The 25765-nt window shown below is 45.9% G+C and overlaps 1 protein-coding gene across 4 annotated transcripts in view; it reads right to left on the minus strand.

Moving 5' to 3' along the window:
- APLP2 (amyloid beta precursor like protein 2) overlaps window positions 1-25765 on the minus strand; it is a 72527-nt gene that overhangs the window by 17992 nt on the left and 28770 nt on the right. For 2 of the 4 annotated variants that reach the window (XM_032228721.1, XM_032228722.1), the window contains exons 2-11: window positions 25110-25283; window positions 22564-22693; window positions 19276-19388; window positions 17800-17987; window positions 16322-16536; window positions 13552-13719; window positions 9889-10019; window positions 8551-8625; window positions 5138-5296; window positions 1805-1933 (exon numbers count right to left, since the gene is read on the minus strand). In XM_032228721.1, the coding sequence (XP_032084612.1) occupies window positions 1805-1933; window positions 5138-5296; window positions 8551-8625; window positions 9889-10019; window positions 13552-13719; window positions 16322-16536; window positions 17800-17987; window positions 19276-19388; window positions 22564-22693; window positions 25110-25283 (1482 nt within the window). The remainder of the gene's footprint in view (window positions 1-1804; window positions 1934-5137; window positions 5297-8550; window positions 8626-9888; window positions 10020-13551; window positions 13720-16321; window positions 16537-17799; window positions 17988-19275; window positions 19389-22563; window positions 22694-25109; window positions 25284-25765) is intronic. The other 2 variants (XM_032228724.1, XM_032228723.1) reach the window with 1 other exon arrangement.

Here is a 25765-nt window from a genome sequence, read left to right on the forward strand (position 1 = left end):
GTCCTCATTTTACCCACCTTGGAAGGACTGGCGAGATTCAAACTGCCAAATTTGCAGGCAGCAGAAGAAACCTGCAGTACTGCACTCTAACCACTGCGCCACCACAGCTCCTAATAACACCCTTTCTCCATTCCCAACCATTTCCGCACTTTCAAGGAACAGTCAGGCCAGAGGGAGTAACAGCCTATTATAGAAAGAAGGGCTGGCATATTTTTTTCCAGAGAGATTTGCTGGGACGTAGACCTTAGGTGTGGCTTCCTGACCACACAAAGGACATTCCTGAGTCACATAGCTCAGCCTTCCTATCTTAAATTTATTATCGCTCCACATCTGGCCAGCAGACGGTGCTACACATTCACAGAATATACAGATGTGATGGCGAGCCGTCGCCCCAGCTCAGCCCCACCGCGCCTCCCACCGGCCAGCTAATTTTGGGGTCTCTGCTGCACATGCCGGGGGGGCGGTGGCATGTGAAAGACGTGTGGGCATACATTTGGGACAGGGTTAGGCATGCACATGCATGTGTGGGATCAGATCGGAGCACTGGGGGAGTGTATCCCCCCCCCCCCCCGCGTCCCATTTTTGATCCCAGGAGTCTTCAGGGAGGTTTCCTAGACCCAAAATGGGGCAGAGGAGGGAGGGTTTTGCACGCACATGCGCAGGGGGTTGTCGGACGCGCACTGCATTGTGGGTGTAGGAACATGTGTGCGTGCTGTCGCATGCGTGCATCTGTTTTCAGCATGCAATGACAAAAAGCTTAGCCATAACTTATGTGTAGGCTTCATGGTGTAGGGGATGATAGCAGTATAGGTAGCCATTCATTTAGCAATAGCAATAGCAGTTAGACTTATATACCGCTTCATAGGGCTTTCAGCCCTCTCTAAGAGGTTTACAGAGTCAGCATATTGCCCCCAACAACAATCCGGGTCCTCATTTTACCCACCTCGGAAGGATGGAAGGCTGAGTCAACCCCGAGCCGGTGAGATTTGAACAGCCGAACTGCAGAACTGCAGTCAGCTGAAGTAGCCTACAGTGCTGCATTTAACCACTGCGCCACCTCGGTACTTTAATGACAGTACTGAAAAAAAGTGACTTATAAGCAGATCCTAAAGCTTAGGACCATCGCTTAACAACTGCATGATTCCCTTAACAACTGCAGCAGTCCACTTAACAGAAGTGGCAAAAAGAAAAAAAAGTTGTAAAATTGGGCATAACTCACTTAGCGGCCGTCTTGCGAGAGGCCAGAGTGCAGATGTACTGCCCATCCGAATTCTTAACAGTTCCTTATAACATCTTAGCCTTTTTAAAATGTGCACATTTAAGAGGTTAAAAAAAGGAACTGCAAATATGGGTGTTCTGGAAGGGTTGTCCCTTCCACGGAGAGAAGAAATATTCCAAGGTTGTTCAAGAGGTTGCCTGAATTTTATTTTTATTTTTATTTTACAAACCTTTAATCCGTTTTAATCGGGGTGGGAGGTGGGGCAGACAGAATGAAAATCAGAGTTTACTGGCTGGATGCCCTTCCTGACACCTATGCCGGGTTCAAAGCAGATATTTTCTCTTTGCACCGTGATTAAGAGAAACATCTGCCATTGCCTAGGATTGAACTCTCAAGCTTCCAAGTGGTGAGTTGTCACCAACTCCAGGCCGCCTCCCTGCTCTAAAGATGGTATCTGAAAGATTTCAAATATTTTACTCGGCTCACACAAAGCGAACTGGGACAGGCACAGGGGAAACCTAGGCAGGGGCTTATAATTTGAAAAGAACCTGGTTAGAATGCGTCAGAGGAATTTTTTTTCCATACCTGTGATTTCATCTGAGCGGCCTTTTCTGGATCCACAGCCAAAACATGCTGGTAGTGATGGATCGTGTGGAGCCTGTCTTTGTTCTCAGCATGGATGTACCGTTTCAAGGCTTGGAGGATACGGTGGGGCTGCAAAAAAAGCAAATCAGATGGGGTGAGCCGGATCATTTCCCACCCACCTCCTCCTTGGGAGACAGGTGATCATTCCACCCTCTGTCAGCCCTGGAACTGTTTTGGAAACCTTCAGGGCTGCCGCAGGGGCTGCCGTGGGAATGTAAAGGGAGGTGGGGAAAGGGTAGAGATAACTGGGGGAATTGTAGCCAAAACAACCATTCTTTCTCGTGGGAGCCAAGGACACGTCCCTGCCAGCAGTGGTGTATTAACCCTTAAGCAGACTAAGCACATGCTTAGGGCACCAGGCTCAAGGGGGCACACAGGTGTTTGGAAGGCATGGGCCAAAGGCAGCCCAAGGAGGACTGTGACCTGATTGGACCATGTGATGGTTGTGGGGCAGAGGGGGAACGCTGGCGGTTTGCACCGGTTCGGGCGAAGCGGTAGTGGCGGCAGCATGAGGCTCCGCCCACCCACCCTGACATCACCAAAGACATGCCCAGTTGCACGCTCCGACTACCAAACCGATAGTGAAGAAAATAGAATACCATCTCTATTGTGGGGGCATGAACTTTGGGTTTTGATTGGGGGTGGGTGGGAAACCTCAGCTCCTTTAGAGTCGGGCTTTCACCAGCTGTGCCAATATGGCTGTCAGCCTCTTTGATGCATCCTTGCTATCGGCTGCCAGAGTAACGGGGATGGGGAGGGGGGGGGAGATTGGCATCTGGGTGGGGAAGTGAGCTGGTGAGAGATGGCCTGGGTGAACGAAAGGGGAGGATTGCTGTCATGGTCTACTGAGCAGCCGAATGGACGTGTTTAGATCCTGTCAAGGTCAACCATCCTGGAATGCCAGATGGGCGAACACACCTGAAGTTGCGTCCCACATGACGCCATATGAGTTGGGGATTGGACATTCCGCCTGGATCCTTTTGGGGGGGGGAGGAGTTGGGGATACTTCCAATATGTACCATATTTTTCAGGGTATAAGATGCACCAAGATTTTGAAGACCTTAAATTAAAAAAAAGTTTTTGCATTCTGCAGACCTCCCAAAAATGGCCCGTTTTTTCTGCAAAAACTGGCCTGTTTTTTTCCCCCCCACAAAAAAGGGGCATGAATAACCTTTAGGAGACTTGTAGAGTGCTCTGGGGGGTGGGGAATGAGCAAAAAGTGGCCCATTTTTTGTGAAAACGGGCCGTTTTTGTCAAAAAAAAAAAAAGGAGCATACATAGCCTTTAGAGGATGCTTATAGAGTGCTCCTGGGGGCTGGGCAAAATTGAGCCAGAAACAACCCGTTTTTCACTCATTTCTGCCCTCCCCAGCCACCAGGATCACTCTGGAGGCCTCCTAAAGGCTATGCACGGCCATTTTGCTGAAGCAGGTGGAATTTCAGGACACCAAAAATGCTGTATTCAGTGTATAAGACGCACCCAGATTTTCAGCCTCTTTTTGGAAGGAAAAGGTGCATCTTGTACTCTGAAAAAATACGGTAACTTTCGCATAATAAAAGCTTTTATTTTGCTTTTATTTTGTTGCTATTATTTCAAACTCAGTAAAAAGTACCTCTTCTCTACAAACTTGGGAGTCGGTGGCTTCATTTCTTGGGTTTTGAACAGAGGCACGCCTGACAATGGCATTACTACTAAATTCTTACTCTGAGGAAACTCAGGGCCTCAGAGTTTTGATTTCGTGGGGACTGTTAACTTGGAAACTTGACACCCTCCCCAATTAAGAGGAAGTCACGGCAAGCCAGACAAAACGAACCAAGCAGTCCTAAGCTAAACTGAGGATGTTTGGACTTATTTCAAGTTAAATTTAGCACTTCTTGTCCAATTGCAACGTTTAGATACAGATTAACAGAGTTGGAAGGGACCTTGTCTTCAACTGGTCCAGAATGCGGCTGCGCGGGTTATCATGGGGGCACCTAGGTGCTCCCATGTTACACCCCTTTTAGGCGGCCTGCACTGGTTGCCGGTTGTCTTCCGGGTGCGATTCAAGGTACTAATTATGACCTTTAAAGCGCTCCATGGCTTAGGCCCAGGGTACCTGCGAGACCACCTACTGCCACCAGTAGCCTCCCACCATCCAGTGCGATCCCACAGAGTTGGCCTCCTCAGGATGCCGTCGGCCAGACAGTGTGGGCTAGCGACCCCCAGGGACAGAGCCTTCTCTGTGGGAGCGCCTTCCTTTTGGAATGAGCTGCCCCCGGAGCTTTGTATAATCCCCGACCTCCGGTCCTTCCGACACGCCCTAAAAAGTTGGCTTTTCCAGCAAGCCAGCCTAGCCTGAACAAAATAAAATAAATTATTGATCATTGTTAATTTTAATTCACTTTTTTAAAAAAAAATGTTATTGTCAATTCTAATTGGGTTTGTTTGGGATATTCTATTTAATTCTTTTTTTAACTTTTGTATTATGTGTTTCTTTTAATGTTGTATGCCGCCCTGAGTCCTTGGGAGAAGGGCGGCATATAAATCTAATAAACCTAAACCTAAACCTTGTAGGTCATCTAGTCCAACCCCCTGCCAAAGCAGACCCTACCCCATTATTCATTGTGCTAAGGCTCAAAGGCTCCCTTTGCAGCATCTCTAATGATATCCCAAAGGTGCTTTTTCCCCTGACACCTGTTTGCACGCTGATTCAGATGACTCTGAAGGATACAGATTAAACCTCCCAAGTAGCCTCGACTACTCTCAGAATGCTAACGATCAACCCTTAAGAGTGCGAAGGACAGGATGGACTGCAAAGAATATAAATCCTCCTGGTCACAAACAGTTAAGTTAGAACTGAAGAAACTTCTTGAATGAGAAGCAAAATGCTTTCAAAGAAAAAAAAACAACAAGAAGAAAGTCCAGCTGCCTTTTGGAGAAAAGCACCTTTGGGATAACCATGATCTGGAGGATTGAGAAACTCCACAGACTTCATCATCATCATCTTTTAATGACCCCATAATCCTTTGCGGGGTTGAGCCTGGGCAACTGAATGGGAGTGTTTCCTGGCCAGATGCCCTTCATGTTGCCGATGAGGAGTATATTAAGCAGATATAATCTCGACGTGCCCGGACAGAGAAATATTTGCCTCTACCTAGGACTGAACTCACAGCCTCCTGATTGTGAGGTGAGAGTTCTACCTGTAGGCCACCACACAACTCGAAACTTCTCCAGTAATAATTCCCCATCTCCATTCCCAACCCCTTCCCTGCTTCTGACGGAGGGGTTCAGTACCCGTGGGGGGTCGGACTGCAGAGCCACAAGGTAGTTTTCCAGGGCGACCCGATGGCGCTCATCCAACATGGCTTCTACGTGGGCCAGGTGAGTTTCCACGAGTTGTTGTTTTTCGCTCGCAGCTTCCTTCTCGAGGGACTTGGCCATCGTCTGGAATCTCTGGAGAAGGATGGCGTGGAAAGAATTTGTATTAGCTGGTGACAGAGAGATCGGTTCCTTTCGACTGTAAATAGCTGCTTTTGGACCCATTGGTTCAGTGGTGGGTTTCCGGATCCTGTTCCAACAGGTACGGTTGGAACGGGCCCGGCGGCGTCCATGTGGACGTGCGCAGTGCGCAGATGTGTCTTAGCGCCTCTGCGAGCCTCCGTGATGCTCCAGCTGCTCAGCGGAGTGTCGTGCAGGCGCTGTACACACCATGTCCGGAAGTGCTGAAGACTTAAAAGACTGGTAAGGATGGGCCCTCCGGAGCACCGTACTGGAATGGAATCCGGTGCTCTGAGCAGGCTCCGGTACACCGCCTGCAACCCACTACTGCATCGATTGCATAATGCTTGTCCAAAGACAGAACTCAGCTTTTGCTCTTACTTAAGTTGTGTTTGGAAGATACAGCTCTGAACACCTTAATTCCGTGATGGGAAAGTATGGCACCTGTGCCAAAAGTGGCACGCAGAGCCATCTCTCCCGGAAGGTGAACAGTCGGCTGTTGCTCTTCCGTGTTCCGGCGCAACAGCCAACTTGTCTTCACGTGCGCCGGGGCAGTGCTCTTCCGGTTTTTGGCCACCTGGTCTTCTGCTTACTGGCCTACATGCGCACGTGAAGACCACCTCACTAGAGCGCATGCACACGCTGGAAACTGGAAGATCATCTTCCTGGCTCACGCATTTGCACTGGGCGGCTACTCTTCCGGTTTCTGGCATGCGCGCGCACTCCCGTTAGCAGCACTCTGTGCCGAAAAGGTTTGCCAACACTGCCTTAGATCAGGGGTGTCCAATCTTAGTAACTTAAAGACTTGTGGACTTCAACCTCCAGAATTCTGCAGCCAGCATGGCTGACTGGGAAATTCTGGGAGTTGGAAGTCCACAGGTCTTTTTTTTCCCCCCATTTTTTTATTTTTTAAATAAAAACAAATAAAATCATCCATTACAAACTTGTAGAAAGTGTGTCAATTGGTTACACAGAGTTTTCGTGCATCCCTTCCACCGTCATCACCTCTGATTTGTAGCAAATTATCTACTTTACATCACATATATTTATATATAATTGCTATCATCATACCTCATCCTTTATCTACTATAGTTGTTTTAACGTCCCTTTATAACAAACATTCAAAAATTTAGAACAAAACCACATAGTGGCATTCCCTTATCTATTTTCAATGTCATCCAATCACATTATTCCTTTATAACACATTCAAAATAAAAAAAGTAATTATGTTTAAGAACAAAAGTTTTTAAACCTTTTTTCTTAATCATTGTTTACAACTTTTATCCAATTTCCCTTTTATCCTGTCAGTACAAATTATTACATTATTATCATTATCAGTCATTTATTTAGCAATAGTTTGACTAAGTTTAACTAACTTTTTCCCCTTTTTTCATCATTTAAAATTTTTACCAACTTTCCTCTTATCAAACCAATACATATACATTGTTATCCTTATCAATTATTTATCTAACTTTATCCACTAACACTACATTTTTAACACAATTCTCTAATTTTAACAAAAAAATTTGGAAGTCCACAGGTCTGAAAGTGGCCAAGATTGGACACCCCTAGCATCAGTGGATATTTCAGTTGAACGCAAGGACACAATTAGCGAAAATAATAGGTATTCCTAGCTAACACACACACACACACACACACACACACACACACACAGAGTCAACTTTGAAGCTCTCCTGGCAGAACTGAAGCTTCAGTGCTGCCACATAGGAGGCCAGGGATAGGGAGGGGGGATGGGAGACAGCTGGGGTTACATAGTCAAAACAAAATACTTTCTCTTGGGAACCAAGGACATTCTCACACCTGGCTGGAGGAAGGAGGAGTAATGTTATCAGACTACTAGACAGCGTCTTGATTGGATCATGTGACTGATTGTTTGGGGTTGAGAGGAAAACTTTTACTTTTAATTAGGTGACAGACCGTGAGACTTTTCAGAGGCGGTTTTCACCAAATATGCGCCAATGTGATATTTTCCATAAAGCTATTCTTTGAGGAATTTACTTGTCTTGCGTTTTGCTTGATATGGAACTATTACTTGGAACCCTGACAATCTATCTACCTAGTCCTCGATTTACAACAGTTCAATCAGTGACCATTTTCATCCTTTTGACTGTGGCAGCATGCCCGGGGTCATGTGATCAAAGTTCGGCTGCTTGGCAACTGGCTCATATTTATGACAGCTGCCGTGCCCTGCTGTCAACCATCTTCTGACAAGCGAAGTCAACGGGGAAGTCAGATTCACTTAACCATGTCACCAACTTAACAACTGCAGCGATTCACATTAACAACTGTGACATGAAAGCTCATACAATGAGGCAAAACTCACTTAACACGTTTTTCGCTCAGCAAATATACACACACACACACACATAAATATGTATAAATATAATAATGTATAAATAATTCTTTCTCCCTCCCGCCCTTCTCTCCTCCCCTCCCTCCCTCCTCTCTTCTCCCTTCCCTCCTTACTTTCTTCCTCCTTCCCTCTCTCTTCCCCCCTTGCGCCCTACTTCCTTCCTTCCCTCTCTCCTCTCCCTTCCTCCCTATCTCCTTCCATTCTGCCTCCCTCCTTCTTTCTCCCTCCCACCCCTCTCTCCTCCCCTCCCTCCCACCTCTCTTCTCCCCTCCCTCCTTACTTTCTTCCTCCTTCCCTCTCTCTTCCCCCCCTTGCCCCCTACTTCCTTCCTCCCTCTCTCCTTCCATTCTCCCTCCCTCCTTCTCTCCTACCATTTTCCCTCCCTCCTTCTTTCTTCCTCTTTCCCCTCTCTCCTCTCTCCTCCCTCCTCCACTCCACTTTCTTCCTCCTTTCCTCTCCTCTCTTCCCCCCTCGCTCCCTACTTCCTTCCTTCCCTCTCTCCCCTCCTCCCTCTCTCCTTCCTTTCTCCCTGCCCCTTCTTCTTTCTTCCCCCCCTCCCCCTCTCTCCTCCCCTCCCTCCGTCCCTCACTCCCTCCCTCCTTCCTTCCTCTTGGAAGCCCACACATCTTAAAATTGCCAATGTTGAGAAAGTCTGGCTTAATTAGGCCACACCTCCTTGGTCCAACATCTCTTAAGTGAAAACGGAGTTTCCTAGCCTTAGTTTGGTGGTAAACCATTTCCACAAGGCCTCCTCCTCTTAACAGATTTATACATAAATCTATTTCAATTCTAGGAATACATTGCCTTCGTTCAAATCTGAGAGGTGGTGACTGACCTGCATTAGGGCCTGCCTCTCGGCCTTTGGAAGGTTCTTGGCTTGGATCTCCGCTTCCTCCCATTCCTTCTTCACCTAAAGAATTCGGAAAGATGGGAAACCTGGTTTAGGTAGGCCTGCTGGAATAAGGACCGTGTAAGTGTGGCAAAAGTCCGTTTCGGTAACCAAATACCCTTCCTGTCCCGTACCCGTCCCCTCCCATAGAATTTCTAAAGCACTTTCTCTCAAACCTGGTCAGACTAATAAATGTTTGCAATTTAAGCTTGAAAACCAGCTGAGGATGTTTGTGGCTTTTACTATTAAGGAACAAAACAAAAAGAAGTCCCACTCCAGCAAAAAGAAAGTGTGGGGTTTTTTTTAATGACTCAACTGAAAACCCACAAATGAAATCGATGGCAAGAATGCAACGGGACTGAGGTAGCCAAAGTTAGTTTAGTTTATTGGCACTGCACATCGTACAATGAAATTAAATGCCATCTCCAGTGTACGTTATCTGCGGTCCGATTCTCTGCTGCTTGGAAGCGTTGGGGAAGATCCGTCGGCTCCCCGGTCCTCAGCTGGGCTCCTGGGTGCGAAGGAGCCTCCAAACAGCCCACACAGCTCCTTTTGTCCTCTTACGCGACCGTCCAGTCGCTGGGGATTGCGCTAGCCGGCGGTGCGGCTGGCTAGCGGCTCAGAGCACAGCAGGAGGGGTGAGTGATCTTCAGAAGCCTTCTTTAAAAGGAAAAGGTCTAAAAAAGTCTAAAAAGCTCTAAAAAAATCCTAAGGAAAGGTCCTGACGCCTGTAGAATCCTGCAGGATTCGTAGAGGCTGCAAATCCTTGCAAAAACCTAAGTCTTCAAAGTGAGGGAGAGTCAGGAAAACACTCCTTCTGGGCTGTAGACTGAGGTTAATCTGGGAGGTCAGGAGGAGGAACGTAGGTGGGGCCTCAAAGATTACCTCAGTCTCCAGGGCAAAAGGGCTGGGTTAATACCCATGTGTTACTCCTCCCACACCTCACTTTGGAAACAACGCAAGCACACATCCTTCACATCCTATATAATTGAAACTGGAAACCTGATATTGCATTAATATTGCACTATACCGTAGAATTCAATATAGTTGCTGCTCCGGGATAGAAGCTGTTTTTCAGCCTATTTGTCCTTGTTTTTTATTGTCCTGTACCAGCTGCCAGATGGTAAAAGTTAAAAAAAAAAAAAAAGGGGGTGGCCAGGATGAGATGGATCTTTAAGAATGTTTTGAACTTTCTTAAGGCAACTGGAGCTACGAGGTTCTTCCCCAGAGGAGAGAGGGCAACCCGGAGTAATCGTAACACAACGGCTGATAGGAAAGACTCACTCGATCCATGCGGTTACGGTGCCGGATCTCCAGCTGCTCCTTGGCTTTCTGGAAACGGGCGTGTTCATTGTCATCAGCAGGCGTTTCGAAGTAGACGTCGACGTCGTCAGTGGGCAGAGGAGTTGGTGGAACTAGAAGAGGACAAAAGGGAGGGACTTGCTAGGTAAGGGGTCTCCAACCTTGGCAACGTGAAGACTTGTGGACTTCAACTCCCAGAGTTCCTCAGCCAACTGGCTGAGGAACTCTGGGAGTTGAAGTCCACAAGTCTTCACATTGCCAAGGTTGGAGATCAAAGTGCAAGGTCTGGGGTTACTTTTGGTTTACCGAAGAGGGGGGGTCCCTTATCTCTTTCTTGCTCTCCAACAGTGGTCAATCTTGAAGAGGGATCAGTTAATGGTAAGCATTGCTGACAATAGCAATAGCACTTATATACCGCTTCACAGTGCTTTTCAGCCCTCTCTTAAGCAGTTTATAGAGTCAGCATATTTGCCCCCAGCAATCTGGGCCCTCATTTTATTGACCTTGGAAGGGTGGAAGGCTCAGTCAACCTTGAGCTGGTCAGGAGTGACCTCCTGGCTGTGGGCAGAGTTAGCCTGCAATACTACATTCTAACCACTGGGAAGGGAAGGAGGGAGGGAGGGAGGGAGGGAGGGAGGGAGGAAGGAAAGGAGGAGGAAAGGAAGGAAGATACCCATGTCGGAAGGATGGAAGGCTGAGTCAACCTTGAGCTGGTCAGGATCGAACTCCTGGCTGTGGGCAGAGTTAGCCTGCAATAGTGCATTCTAACCACTGTGAAGGGAAGGGTGGAAGGAAGGAAAATAGCAATAGCACTTAGATGTATACCGCTTCACAGTGCTCTTACAGCCCTCTCTAAGCTGTTTATAGCATATTTACCTCAATAATCTGGGTCCTCATTTTACCAACCTTGGAAGGATGGAAAGGCTGAGTCCACCTTGAGCCTGGTGAGATTCGAACTGCCTAATTGCAGGCAGCCGGCAGTCAGCAGAAGTAGCCTGCAGTACTGCACTCTAACCACTGCAAAGCCGAGGCTCAATGCAACCCTCCTGCTTCTCCAGATGGGCCCTGCTAAGGAGTGCAATGCCCAGGCTAGCCAATAAAAAGGTCCCCGCCCGATTCGTCCTCAAAAGGAAATGAAAGATGGGCTTTTGACAGTTCGATCCTCAAGAAATTTTGTATTTTGGCCTTCGCTTGTTCCTTCGCTTGAGCCAAGGTGGCGCAGTGGTTAGGGTGCAGTACTGCAGGCCACTTCAGCTGACTGTTATCTGCAGTTCAGCGGTTCTAATCTCACCGGCTCAAGGTTGACTCAGCCTTCCATCCTTCCGAGGTGGGTGAAATGAGGACCCAGACTGTGGGGGCGATATGCTGACTCTGTAAACCGCTTAGAGAGGGCTGAAAGCCCTATGAAGCGGTATATAAGTCTAACTGCCATTGCTATTGCTATTGCTAACAACCTTATTGGGTGATGGTGGACTAACACACGGGGAAACAAAACAAAGTAGTGCAACAAGGCAAAAGAAGACAGAACAAGTTGTTGTTGTTTTGTCCCCAAAATGCTTTTTCAAGAAGCAACTGGACTTTCTGTTTTTTTCTTTGAAGACATTTTGCAGCTGACGATGTTGTGGCCTGCCAGAAACCAGCATAGCTGGCAGCAGATTCGGACAGTGAGGAGGTTGGGGAGGAACCTGGGCCAGTCCTGGAGTCTGGGGAAGGCTCGGATGAGGGCTCTGTGTCGGAGGCAGAGAGGGGGCCGTCTGACAGTTATCAGCTGCTTTCAGAGTAGGATATCAGTGGTTAGTTGCCTTGCAGAGAGGAAGCAAAAAGGATGGGCTACTTACGTTTTAGAAAGAAAGAAAGAAAGAAAGAAAGAAAGAAGGAAGGAAGGAAGGAAGGAAGGAAGGAAGGAAGGAAGGAAGGAAGGAAGGAAAATCCTGACTAGCTGTCCATCTAATGGACTGGAATTTAATGGAAGAAGAGATTCAATACAAATCCAGATGCCACAGATTAATCTGCGCTTCCCTCCCACTTTTTTTTTGTAGGTCAACTTATTACATTCAAATTGATCTGCTTTCAGGCAGAGGAAACATCTGAGCGCTGTATTCACAAATAAAGCAGGGGCTACTTTGGATGAGGGCCTCTAATGGTAATCTTGACCTGGTGTCTGAACCCACAATATTTTCACCCCTGTGTGAAAAAGGGGTTAAAGAGGAAAATGAGACACTCTGCAGGTAAGACGTAGCATTCTCTCTCTGTGATCAGGAACACAAATGAGACTTGTTTGTGGACTGTGGCCCCATATCCTTTGGGGGAAGACTAAACTTTTTTTCCAAAACAGCCACAGCATTTTTAATCTCATCCTTGCTATCAGTTCAATCCACCCAAAAGCATTTTCACAGAACCCATTTTGTATACAGGATTATGGCTGTATCAAAATAGTGCCAGTCATGGAAAGAAGGGGAGGGAGGGAGGCAAGGAAAAAAGGAAGGAAAGAAAGATTGGGAGTGAGGAAAGATTGGGAGGGAGGGAGGAAAGGAAGGAAGGAAAGATTGGGAGGGAGGGAGGGAGGGAGGGAAAGAGAGAAGGAGGAAGGAAGGAAGGAAGGAAGGAAGGAAAGATAGGGAGGGAGAGAGAGAAGGAGGAAAGAAGGAAGGAAGGAAAGATTGGGAGGGAGGGAGAGGGGAAAGAAGGAAGGAAGGAAGGAAAGATTGGGAGGGAGGGAGAGAGAAGGAGGAAAGAAAGATTGGGAGGGGGGGAGGGAAAGATTGGGAGGGGGGGAAGGAAAGATTGGGAGGGCGGGAGGGAGGGAGGGAGGAAGGAAGGAAGGAAGGAAGGAAGGAAGGAAGGAAGGGTCTAAAACAGCCAAAATGGAAGTGCTGCAAATCAGCAATTACCTTCTGAACATCATGTCTAGAGGAAACCTTGAGGTGAATTTAATTTGCTTCCATTAAACCTATTTATATGTTACATATTTAATATTATATCATTTTGCTTTGATTTTGTTGCTGGTGTTCTCATGGAAGCCACTCATAATCCTTAGGGCTTCAGTGATACATAAACCTTACAAATAACGATAACAAGCAGTAGGTTAAACAGCGAGCTAAAAGTCAGTAAAAAAAAGAAACGGTGAGCGAAACCTCAGACAAATCACACAGAATCATCAGACTGGGAACCATATTTCGATATCAAGAAATATGAAGCAGAACCTGGAGTTTGCAGAAAGACCGATAGGGGAAAGCTGTAAAAACGTAGAAGGGAAGGGCGGAAGAGAGGCACAGATCCCACAAAGGGGCACCAAGAAAAGGGACCTTGCAGGGGGAAAGGGGAGGTCAGCTCTCCAAGCTCAACTTTTAGCCCTCTCCCGTGGAATCCAGGAGGGGGATTTGCCAAGCCAGTGCAAGAGGAGGGGAGGGAGACAAGGCAGGCTTCTCTGACTGCAGGAGCAGAAGCTGAGCCTAAAGCCGAAAGCAGCACAAAGACACGTGGAGGAGCTACTGAGGAACAGACACCGGGATCTATGGGACAAAGCTACACACAACTCTCTTCCTTTGACCTGGTCAAGGAGGAAGAGGAGGAGACAGACAGGACAACAGCTCGCTTCAAAAGAGGACCGGAGGGGGGGGTGGGGAGGCGCGAGGCTGAACTTACTCATCTTTTTACACACTGCCATACAATATTCCTCTGACTCAAAATTGTTTCGGTTGCCTCCGCAGCCTCCATATATAAAGCGAATGCACTTTTTCTTGTACATGTCGAAGTACCAATGAGGCATCACGGCCCGGCAGGGACCAGTCATCGCCTCCTGGGAGCAGACAGCTGTGTGGAGATGGTTAAAGCATCAGCTGGGGGCAAGCAGAAGCTCGGCTAAGCTAGTTCAACATCAACGGGGGGGGGGGGGGCAATTTAGGTCAATCTCGGGTGGACGTTCAACCTGGAGCTCTGGAGACCTCTTCCTCCTTTCCTGGTGGGTTTCGACTTGGCTCTGGTTCTCACTCAAGCTTTATTTCTCGAAAAAGTTAGGGTGGAAGGAGTTGGCAGAGCAGATCTGAGGCAAGGCAGCCTTTACTGCCTCAGCGTAGCCATTCCGTTCCCACGCAAAGCTTTTTTTATATGCAGGAGGACAGGCTGCATGCCATGATTTGTCAGTTGAGATTGGAAAGCCATTTGTCTGAAAAGGGATAGGGTTTCCTGCTTGAGCAGGGGGTTGGACTAGAGGACCTCCCAGGTCCTCTCCAACTCTTGTTATTCTGCATCTGATTCTCAACCAAGGGCAAACATCATCTTTCTAAAACTGAGCTTTTCATTTTCAAAACTCTCTTAAGACAGGGGTATCAAACGCAAGGCCCGTGGGCCGGATTCAGCCGGTGATGTGGTTGGATCCGGCCCATAAGGGTCGTCCTGGAAAATGTAAGGGGCTGGCCCAGTCTACCCGTGTCGCTTTGGGCTGGTCCACTCAATGCAAAGAGGAAACATCCCAGCACTTTGGGAAGTGGTGTCAAGCTGGCCATGCCCAGTGAGTGGCAGCAAGCTGGCCAAGCCCCACCCCCACCCCAGGCCAGGGCCCTCCCCCGAGGTCAACCACAGCCCTGATGTGGCCCTAAATGAAATTGAGTTTGACACAAGGGTGAAATTCAGCAGGTTCTGGAGAACTGGTAGTGGAAATTTTGAGTAGTTCGGAGGAGAAACGGGAAATGCCACCTCTGGCTGGCCCCGCCCCATCTATTCTCTGCCTCCCAAGTCCCAGCTGATCAGGTGGAAATGGGGATTTTGCAGTATCCTTCCCCTGCCACGCCAACCAAGCCACGCCCACAGAACTGGTAGTAAAAAAAAATTGAATTGGCTTTCACACCCCTGCTCTAAGATATTTACCACCTCTATCTGCCACAGCAATGATTTCTTTACAAAAAAAAATCATGTGATTTGGGGACCAGAATGCCATGATACTGGGAAACCAGAAGGATGATTTTAATCGCCAGAAGCAGTCACAATGTGTTAACTCAACTGCATTCAAAGGGCTTTAGGAAACGTTTATTAAAACTGGCTACTTAAGTCAGCCTTTTTTGGTTGCAGGTTAAAGTCTAGTTAATGAATTGCTGCGTCGAACAAAGAATGCTTCAGTAGCACAATTTGAAATTCGGAAGGGACAAAGAGCAACCCGTTTAAAAGACACGTCTACGCACGGCAACAATTGCACCCTAATTGGCTCCACAAATGTGTAACTTCAGCTTCACTCAACAGCTGAAGCTACCCTCCAGGTTTTGAAAATGGGCAAACCCAACAAAAGGAGTTCGCTCTGTAAAAAGAACAGCCAACATGTAAGTTGCATTTTGGCACGGCTTTGTTCTGTGCAGACATGTTATTTAACACAAAAGCATCTGTTGAAAAGCAGCAGCACGCATCCTATTGAAGGTGTTTCTTTGGGAAGCACAACGGCTTACCTGCTGGATTAGTTTTAAAAGTGTATCATTTGTTGGAGCGGTTTGTTTCCTAGCGTTCCTTTCATGGAGAAAACGGGAGCGGCTTCTCACTTTGATAACGGCTAATCCAGAGAACCAAATTTGTTAACGTTTCTGCAAAAAAATGGGGCTACGCAAATCTACATTTCTATATACAGCCTTGGAAAGGGGGCTCGTGCTAAATAGATAATTGGGAACTATAAGCCAGCTGTCTCCAAAGCAGGAAAGAGTAAGTGTACTAAACAGCGTGTCAGGAGTTGATAATCTGCTGACCCGCTTGAAAATTGAAGATTCCATGAAGGAAAACTGGAAAGGTACTGTATTTTTTCGGACTATAAGATGCACCGGAGTATAAGACGCACCAATATTTTGAAGAGGTGATTATTATTATATTTTTTTTGTCCTCCCCGACCCCCAGGAGCACTCTGCAGGCCTCCCAAACCCTCGGCACACCCCGTTTTTTTTGTGAAAAGGGTGCATGCAGAGAGTTTGAAAGGCCTACAAAGTGTTCCTGGGGACCGGGGAGGGAAAAAAATGTGATGCGGGTGGGGGGGGGGGGGGAGGTGAAAAAAGGGCATTTTTTTTGCAAAAAAACCGGAACATGCAGAGTTTGGAAGGCCTGCAGAATTGTCCTGGGGGCTGGGGAGGGCTAAACAGTCCCATTCTTTGTGAAAAACGAGCCCATTTTCACCCGTTTTTGCCCTCCCCAGCCCCCAGGAGCATTCTACAGGCCTCCCAAACTCTCTGCGCATCAATTTTTGCAAACTACAGGATGCATGGGGCGGGGTTCTGGGAAGCCAAAAATGCTGTCTACAGTGTGTAAGACGCACCCAGATTTTCACCCTCTTTTGGGGGGGAAAAGGGTGCGTCTTATACTTCGAAAAATACGAAAAATCGACAGGATCAAGTGATAATTGTTGAGACAGACAGAAGCCCATTGAAGCTCTAATGGGACCAATTACCTTTCACGTCATTCATGATTTCCTTCTGGGAGAGAGTTCTTTCCTTGCTTGGTGCAGATGGAGGCTCTTCGTTGTAGTCCTTGTAGCTGTCGTAATAATAATCCTGGTCTACCACCACTTCTTCTTCGTTTTCTTCTTGCTCTTCCTCATCGTCGTCATTCAACTCCATGACTCCTACCGTGAAGTCATCTGTATCTGCTTCGGTGGGCAATTCACTAGGAGAGGCAGAAAGGGAAACCCAATGTGAAGAGACAACCATTTTTTTTCCTCCCAAATGTTTCAAACGCGCTGCGAAACAAGGATGGAGGCCTTGACCATGCATCAAACGTTGGCTCGACAGCAATAGCACTTAGACTTGTGTATCAATTCACAGTGCTTTTGCAGCCATCTCTAAGCGGTTTACAGAGTCAGTATATTTGCCCCCAACAATCTGGGCCCTCATTTTACCCACGTCGGAAGGATGGAAGGCTGAGTCAACCTTGAGTTGGTCAGGATCGAACTCCTGGCTGTGGGCAGAGTTAGCCTGCAATAGTGCATTCTAACCACTGTGAAGGGAAGGGTGGAAGGAAGGAATATAGGAATAGCACTTAGACGTATACCGCTTCACAGTGCTTTACAGCCCTCTCTAAGCCGTTTACAGAGTCAGCATATTTCCCTCAATAATCTGGGTCCTCATTTTACCCACGTCGGAAGGGTGGAAGGCTGAGTCAACCTTGAGTTGGTCAGGATCGAACTCCTGGCTGTGGGCAGAGTTAGCCTGCAATAGTGCATTCTAACCACTGTGAAGGGAAGGGTAGAAGGAAGGAATATAGGAATAGCACTTAGACGTATACCACTTCACAGTGCTTTACAGCCCTCTCTAAGCCGTTTACAGAGTCAGCATATTTCCCTCAATAATCTGGGTCCTCGTTTTACCCACCTCGGAAGGATGGAAGGCTGAGTCAACCTTGAGCCTGGTGAGATTCGATCTGCCAAACTGCTGGCAGCCGGTGATCAACAGAAGTAGCCTGCAGTACTGCACTCTAACCACTGTGCCACCCCGGCTCTTATATTAAGAGATTACAGAGCCAGTGACCTTTTAAACCATGATGTCAAAGGGGATTTTTACAAGATGAATTGAAATTCCATGCATATTCAGCCGCTACAAAGAAGTAGTATATTTCAGTTCGGTTTCTTCAACAATAAATACCAGGAAATACCAAAGAGGGAACAGATTCTAAGAGCCTGGTTTTTTCCATAAAATGGACTGGCTTGCATTTTTCCTGAAGTCTGTTTTTTGAAACAAGAAGCTGGCCATGGTACTCCAGAGACCATGCGCTTGATTTAGGAGAGTCTGCTTGCCTCATTCTAGGAGAGAGAAAAATGGCAAATGGACCGTGCCATTTCTTTTTCTTAATTAAACTCAGCCTCTCTTTTCTGCTCCCCACAGCATGGAAAAACCATATAAAACATGGATATTTGACCCTGTTTGTTGCTACCTTTTGTTACCATCGTTGTTGTCTTCCTCCTCCTCGTCTTCATCCTCTTCCTCTTCCTCCTTAGAGAGCGCTTCGTCTACAATTTTGGCCTGAGGGCAACAGACGTATTCCGTGCCGTGGAACTGGTCCACCCCACAAGGAAGCAACATCCCATAACTGTGCAGGATCATACCCTCGGTTAAGCAGGCCTAAAGGAAGTAGTAAAACCAGCAATGAGAATAATTTCCCCAGATTACAATTACCAGATGCTACACAGGAAAGAATAATCTGGCTAAAGAATGGGAATTAAGAGGTGCTCGAGGAACAGGATGATGTAAATCTTAGGTTGTGGCACACCTACACTAGAAAACTGAATGTCTACAGGTCATGAGGGAGGAAGGGAGGAAGGAAAAATTGGGAGGGAAGGAAGGAGAAATTGGGAGGGAAGAAAGGAAGGAAAAATTGGACGGATGGAGGGAGGAAGAAAGGAAAAATTGGGAGAGAAGGAAGCAAGAATTGGGAGGGAAGAAAGGAAGGAAAAATTGGATGGAGGGAGGGAGGAAGAAAGGAAAAATTGGGAGAGAAGGAAGGAAGAATTGGGAGGGAGGAAGGAAAATTGGGAGGGAAGGAAGGAGAAATTGGGAGGGAAGAAAGGAAGGAAAAATTGGACGGAGGGAGGAAGAAAGGAAAAATTAGAAGGGAAGGAAGAATTGGGAGGGAGGGAGGAAGGAAAATTGGAAGGGAGGGAAGGAAAAATTGGGAGGGAGGGAGGAAGAAAGGAAAAATTGGGAGAGAAGGAAGGAAGAATTGGGAGGGAGGAAGGAAATTGGGAGGGAAGAAGAAAGAAAAAATTGGGAAGGAAGGAGAAATTGGGAGGGAAGAAAGGAAGGAAAAATTGGGAGGGAGGGAAGAAAGGAAAAATTGGACGGAGGGAGGAAGAAAGGAAAAATTGGGAGGGAAGGAAGGTGGGAAGAATAGGGAGGGAGGGAGGGAGGGAGGGAGGGAAGGAAGGAAGGAAGGAAGGAAGGAAGGAAGGAAGGAAGGAAGGAAGGAAGTTATAGATATGTGCATCAGCAGTTTTGGAAAGAAACTATTGAAATCTGGAAGAAGAAGGTTGCCCTGTAAAAAATTCCAAATTTGTTAGTTACTTCTTCCTTCCAAAAAGCATAGATAAAACCATATCACCAGAGTTAGACTCCAGTTGCTCTTGCAACCAAAGGACTCTCATTTGGGAAGAGAACGGAATTGCTCTGCAGCAAACATGACACTTAGCAGCTGAATAAACAATTTTTGCTTATTAACCGGGCGAGAGGGGGGAAATTTGAACCTGTGTTCACACTTCAAAAGGCTTCATATTATTTTTAGTCATTCTTCAGATCTAATGCTGATTTCTCTCCAAGGAAAAAGACCACATTTCTAACTCTGAATTTCAAGGTTTTCCACCCACGCTCTCTCCTGGGAAAGATAGGTAGGCGTGCTTGCGGTACCAAAGCTTACCTCTTTTGCTACAGTGTGCCAATATTGGTGACTTTTGCACACGTCCACCCGCTCCCGGTGGAAGAAGCGGCACTTTTCCGGAACCAAAAGGACATCACTGACAAACTCGCCCACTGCAAGATAAATAAATACGAGAGAGCAACTGAAATAGGGCTTCCACCACAAATACTGACTTCAGCTTTCACTCTCCAACTAAAGTTGCTGCTAAAATCTCAGCAAATGTACCCTTGTTATTTCCGAACACTCCTCAGAATATTAAAAGAAGGCAAAACTTGGTTGTTTTGTTTATATAACTCAACTGCATATTTTAGTTTAGGCGTAGCTTAAAACCCTCAGTTCTCTTTGACCAAACACAAAATGGCTGTCTGAATATGCGTTATAAAATGATGAATTTTAAGATAGTGAAGGTATCACTATCTTAAAGAGTATAAGATGCCCCTTTTTCCCTCAAAAAAGAGGGTGAAAATCTGGGTGCGTTTTTGGCCTCCCAAAAACCCACCCCCTTCACCAAAATGGCCGTGCATAGCCTTTAGGAACTTTGCAGAGTGCTCCTGGGTGCTGGGAAGGATATTTTTTGCTCATGTTAGCACACACACCCCTCCTCCAGGAGCACTCTACAAGCCTCCTAAAAGCTATTCATGCCCTTTTTTTTTTTGACAAAAAACAGTCCCGTTTTCGCGAAAAACGGGTCATTTTTAGGAGGTTTGCAGAGTGCAAAAAAAAATTTTTTTTTTAATTTGCCTCTTCAAAATCTTGGTGCATCTTATACTCCGGTGCGTCTTATACGCCAAAAAATACGGTAGTTTTTCTTTAAAAAAAACAACAACAAACCTTGCCATATTTAATATTTTAGTTAGTTTATTTTATTGAGAATATAATTTTATTTAGAAACTTAATAATTTACATAAGGAGGTTTAAACATTAAAGACTTGATCCTTTCGGGGTTTTTTATATCTTTCTGATAAGATTCAGCAAAAATTCCCATCTCAGTGTCTCCCTGGTGATTTATGTAGTTTTAGAAATAACTCAAAGGGCCAAACATGCCCAAACACACTTTCCTCCTCCTATTTTCCTATTTTCAACCTTCAAAACATTTTCGGTTGGGCTTTTATTTTCTTTACAAATCTTGAAAGAAAATAAATAAAATATTTTCAATTTCCAATCAGGCTTTGTAATCCAGGCCTTTAAATAGGATTAGCTGACACAACCGTACCAACGTACATTCATTCAGTAAATTAGGGAAACTGGCCCTCCCTCTCGAAGAGAGAGAGTGGGCGGGAAGGAGGGAGAGAGAGAGCCGGAGAGAGAGAGAGAACAGAGAGATATCACAAAGAGAGAGAACATATACACAGAGAGAGAGAGAGAGAGAGAGAAACAGAGTGACAGAGAAAGAGAAAGAAAGAAAGAAAGAAAGAAAGAAAGAAAGAAAGAAAGATGAAAGAAAGGAGGGAGGGAGGAAGGGGAAGAGAAAGGAGGGTGGCAAGCAAGAAAGGAAGGAAGGAAAGAAAGAAAGAGAGAGGGAAGAAAGAAAGAAAGAAAGAAAGAAAGAAAGAAAGAAAGAAAGAAAGAAAGAAAGAAAAGCTTTATAAGCGATTAAGCAAGATAGAAACCATTGCAATAAATGTTTCTCTTTGAAAACAGCAAACAATTGTTTCCAAAAAGAACAGAGAAAACAAATAACCAGACTTTTTTCTATTCAGATACATGAAAAACCTTAGACCTGCAAACTGTTCAAAAGCAACATTTTGTTCCCTTTCTGAGGGTTGCTAGGAACATCAACACAGCATTCGAATCTCCAAAACCCCAGCACAGCCATTCTTCTTAAATGTTGCCCCATACACCTAAGAAGAGCATTTCTTCTGCTGGTGTTCCTTCTGGGCAATACATGCATGGCGCATGAGCTTTGATTCTTACAGGAAATGTCCTTGGAAAGGGATCGAGCACCTCCTTTCTGTTATGAAGGTGGAGACACCTAATCAAGTATTGGGAAATGTTTCTAATAGATTTCCAACAGATTAATAGAGTTGGAAAGGACCTTGCAGGTCATCTAGCCCAACCCCTTCACCCAAGCAGAAGTCCCTAGATCATTTCCGACAGATGGCGACCCAGTCTCTTCTAGAAAGCCTCCAGTGATGAAGCTCCCACAACTTCTGTTCCATGGGCTGATTGCTCTCACTGTCAGAAAATGTCTCCTCATTTCCAGGTTGAATCTCTCCTTGTTCAGTTTCCATCCATTAATCCTTGTCTGGCCTTCAGGTGCCTTGAAATTTGTGTGAATGTGCACACACGCAAAAATACACACATTCACACAAACTGCTTAGGAAAGCTGAGATGAATATTGCACCATGGTTTTCCTCTGCTTGGGACTGTAAATGGAACCTGCCCACCCTGGTTGTAAGTCATGATGATCATACTTTGGGTGGTCACATGACCAACTTGATTTTATTATCTTTTGTTCTTGTTGTTGCTGCTGCTGCAGCCGTCGTTAAGCAAATGCGGGGCTCATAAAACAGCTGCCAAAGTCATTAAACCACAAACATGGTGGAAAACCATCTGTAAATGTGTCAGGTTTTGACAAAACTGTTGTAAATGGGGATCATCCTTTTCTCAGAAAAAGTTAACTTTTTGACATACTGGACATAAAAATTTACATTTTTAAAAACCTATCCTATTTATTGCCTTTTTTTTTTTAAGACCGTGGATAAGAATGCAACACACCACGCAATTTTAGGCTTTCCTGCTTTATCTCTGTGGCAGGCAATATTCAGCTATACAGAGTTAACCACAATATGTCCCATTGTAATTAATGTCAGTTGCCAATGCTAGCACGAATTAAACCAATTTGATGGTAGTACTGATGATGTACTTAAATATTTACCAAACTCTGTTAAGAGAAACACCATTAGAAAGATCGGTATGCACTAATCATGCTGGTGCAAGGATTATATATACAAATGTTGGCAATAAAATTAAGTAAAAGAAGTCAGAATGGTGAATTAAGCAAGTACACCTTGTGTTTTCAAGAGCCTAATTGTTTGGGAACATCATTTTTTCCCCTTAAATAAATATATATATAATATTGATATTATTGATTGATATTATTTATCAGCACAAATACAAAACAAACAAACACACACAAACACACATATACATACATACATACATACATACATACATACATACATATAGCATTTATTGTATCTTGTGGTTTAATTCTTGTTATCCAGCCTGTGTCGTGCTAGCAAGATGGGCGGCCATATAAATCGATATAAATAAATAAATACTTACCAAGGCATTTGAAGGGTACTACAATATAGGTATGGCCCTTGCACTGTTTCTTCCCCTTCTTACACCAATTTTTAATGTTGACTGGTTCATTGGCTTCAACCACGTTGGTGATTTGAAGGTCTGGATAGATCTAATGTTAAAATTAAAACATGAAATGAAATAAAGCTAGGCAATAAAGGAAGAACGGGAGAGATTCCTGCAAGAAGAAAGGAAGGGCCTTACTGCTAGATGCAGGAGGAGTGGCAGTATCTGGGGGCAAAGTTAAAAAAGGAATCAGTCTAGAATCCCTACGTAGTCACAAGCAGACTAAGTCCAGCCTTGAATTCCATGGACCCTTATCTAACTCTACGCAAGTGTTAAGCGTTATTTGAAAAGATTCTTGTGCGTAGGCTGTTGAGCAATACATCAATTTTTTTGGACCTTCAAAGGTGGACCTGGTCTTTTGCGTCTGACGTTATCAGAGCAGTATATTGTTGGGCTTGGCCTGGCTCAGTGGTGGGTTTCAAAATTTTTTAGAACCTCTTCTGTAGGTGTGGCCTGCTTTGTGGCAGTGGCTTGCCAGCCATGTGACCGGGTGAGAGCGGTTTGCCGGCCATGTGACTGGGTGGGAGTGGCTTGGCGGTCATGTGACTGGGTGGGCGTGGCCAACTTGTGAAATGTGGTGAAACTCACTTAACAACGCTCTTGCTTAGCAACCAAAATGTTGGCTCAGAAACTCTGGCATTTGAAGCACGCACGTCTTAAAACTGTCAAGTTACAAGACCCTTGCACCCCTAACCCTTTAGAAAAAAAAAACCTAGGGGTGTTCAAACTTGACAGCTTTAAGACTTGTGGACTTCAACTCCCAGAATTCCTCCTCTCGCTCTTCATCTTGATGATGTGCAGACGGGCGGAGGGAGGGAGCTGGAACCGGTTCTAAACAGCACTGTAGATTTGTGGAACCTCTTCTAGAGAAGAGCTTAGAACTGGCAGGAACCCACCCCTGGCCTGGCTATACCTGTAAAACAGCCCAGTCAAAACACAGGGAGCAAAACACCATCATTATCTGCCCACCCTTTTTAAACTCTTAAAGTTAGAGGACATAGTTATAAACAACTATGGCTTTTTGTTTGTTTGTTTGTTTTGCTTATTTAGGAACTACCTCTTAGTAACCTACAAAGCTGAGGGACCTAAGATCCCAACAAATGTCCTGCCAAATGCCCCAGAAGACCTATAAATAAAGCCACCAACACTTTCGAATTTTCAGTAAATGGGGAACGCTCTAGCCAAGGTGGACACGGATGTCGCACCTCATGGATGCTGTCCAGCGCCAGGGAAATCCGAAGATCCAGGCACTTCAAATGGGGACAAAGATTGATTGCAAGCTTAAACTCTCTACAAGAATCACCATCCACTTTTAACGACCCCACACTCCCTTTGCTGGGTGGAATCTGGGCAACTGAACGAAGCTGAGTGTGTTTACTGGTCGGATACCCTTCCTGTCGCCGAGGCGGTTTTTTTCCCCAGCAGATACTGTATTTTTCAGACTATAAGATGCACCGGAGTATAAGACGCACCGAGATTTTGAAGAGGTAAATTAAAAACCCAAACCCTCTGCAAGCCTTGTTTTTTTGTGAAAAACGGGGCACGCAGAGCTTTGGGAGGTTTGTAGAGTGCTCCTGGGGGCTGGGGGGGAAACAGGCAAAAAAAACCAGCCCATTTTTTGCTCGTTTTTGCCCTCCCCAGCACCCCCAGGAGCATTCTACAGGCCTCCCAAACCCTCTGTGTGTCGATTTTTGACAAAAACGGGATGCGCGGGGTGGGGTTTTGGGAAGCCAAAAATGCTGTATATAGTGTATAAGACACACCCAGATTTTCACCCTCTTTTTTGGAGGGGGGGGCAAATGTGCTTCTTCTACTCCGAAAAATACAGTATACTCTCGGTGTGCCTCTACCTAGGCTCAAACTCACAGCCTCCTGATTGTGAGGGAAGAGCTGAACCTCTAGACCACCGCATCACTCACTACAAGAATCTGAACTACTAACAGTCCAAGCAATTTTGCAGCAGACAAAGAGTCAATGGGTTGGCTGGACTTAAGATCCCTTGTGGGTGCAAAGGGACTCCTAGCTGATGACGCATTTGACCCCTCCCTCAGGGTCAGCCTGGTCATCTCTTATACATGCTTTCATATGCTTGGGAATTAAGACCATGTCACTGAAAAGGTTTCCGAGAGCCGAGGTGGCGCAGTGGGTAGAGTGCAGTACACTTCAGCTGACTGCTATCTGCAGTTCAGCGGTTCAAATCTCACCGGCTCAGGGTTGACTCAGCCTTCCATCCTTCCGAGGTGGGTAAAATGAGGACCCAGATTGTGGGGGCGATATGCTGACTCTGTAAACCGCTTAGAGAGGGCTGAAAGCCCTATGAAGCGGTATATAAGTCTAACTGCTATTGCTATTTCCAAGTGGCCCTTTCAAGAATCAACACTGCAGGAAAGACCAACTAGGAGGAGTTGAGTCACAAGCCTCTTGGCTGAAACCAGTTGCAAAAAGCAAAAAGGGTCCTTTACCTCTTGGCAGTACTGCAGAATCTCCTCCTTCCTTCCAAAGCAGCTTTTCGTCCCGGAAGGATCGGTTTCCCACTTCCCAGTCTGGATATTGACGTGCATATTCAGCTTTCCACAGAACATGGCGATCTGAGGCTCGGCCACAGCAAACCCAATGCCACCGTTGGCTGCCAGGGCCTAAAACAAGGAGAAGAAACTTTCTTTTATTTGCGAGCGATCAACTTTGGCCTGGATGCCTGCACAGAGCTGCCATTGTAAAGCGAGTTCAAATGCCACCTCGGAAACAGAGGAAAGGATTTCACATTTCATAGCTAACCTCTTGCAAATAAAACATGGTGAGCTCTACCATTTCTTCCACCTTTAACGCTGAGGGTTATAATGCCCTCGGTCCTTGGCGCTTACACACCACAATCAGATTTACATCTGGGTATAAGTACTGACTGCTAAATTCTTGCTCTGAACAACTCAGCCATTGGGCAAACTGAAAGCACTAAGCATGCAACCGCCATCTGCATCAAAATTGAGCATCCAGCGTGTTTATTTATTCCAAAGATCTATTTGACAGATTTATACACTTCTCCCTCCCTTAATGGCTCCCCGCAGATTACAATACAGCTGAAGCTTCCATAAAAATCAGCATTTAAAAATGACAACTATAA

The sequence above is a fragment of the Thamnophis elegans genome, chromosome 13 (assembly GCF_009769535.1).
Source record: "Thamnophis elegans isolate rThaEle1 chromosome 13, rThaEle1.pri, whole genome shotgun sequence".
Taxonomy (NCBI): domain Eukaryota; kingdom Metazoa; phylum Chordata; class Lepidosauria; order Squamata; family Colubridae; genus Thamnophis; species Thamnophis elegans.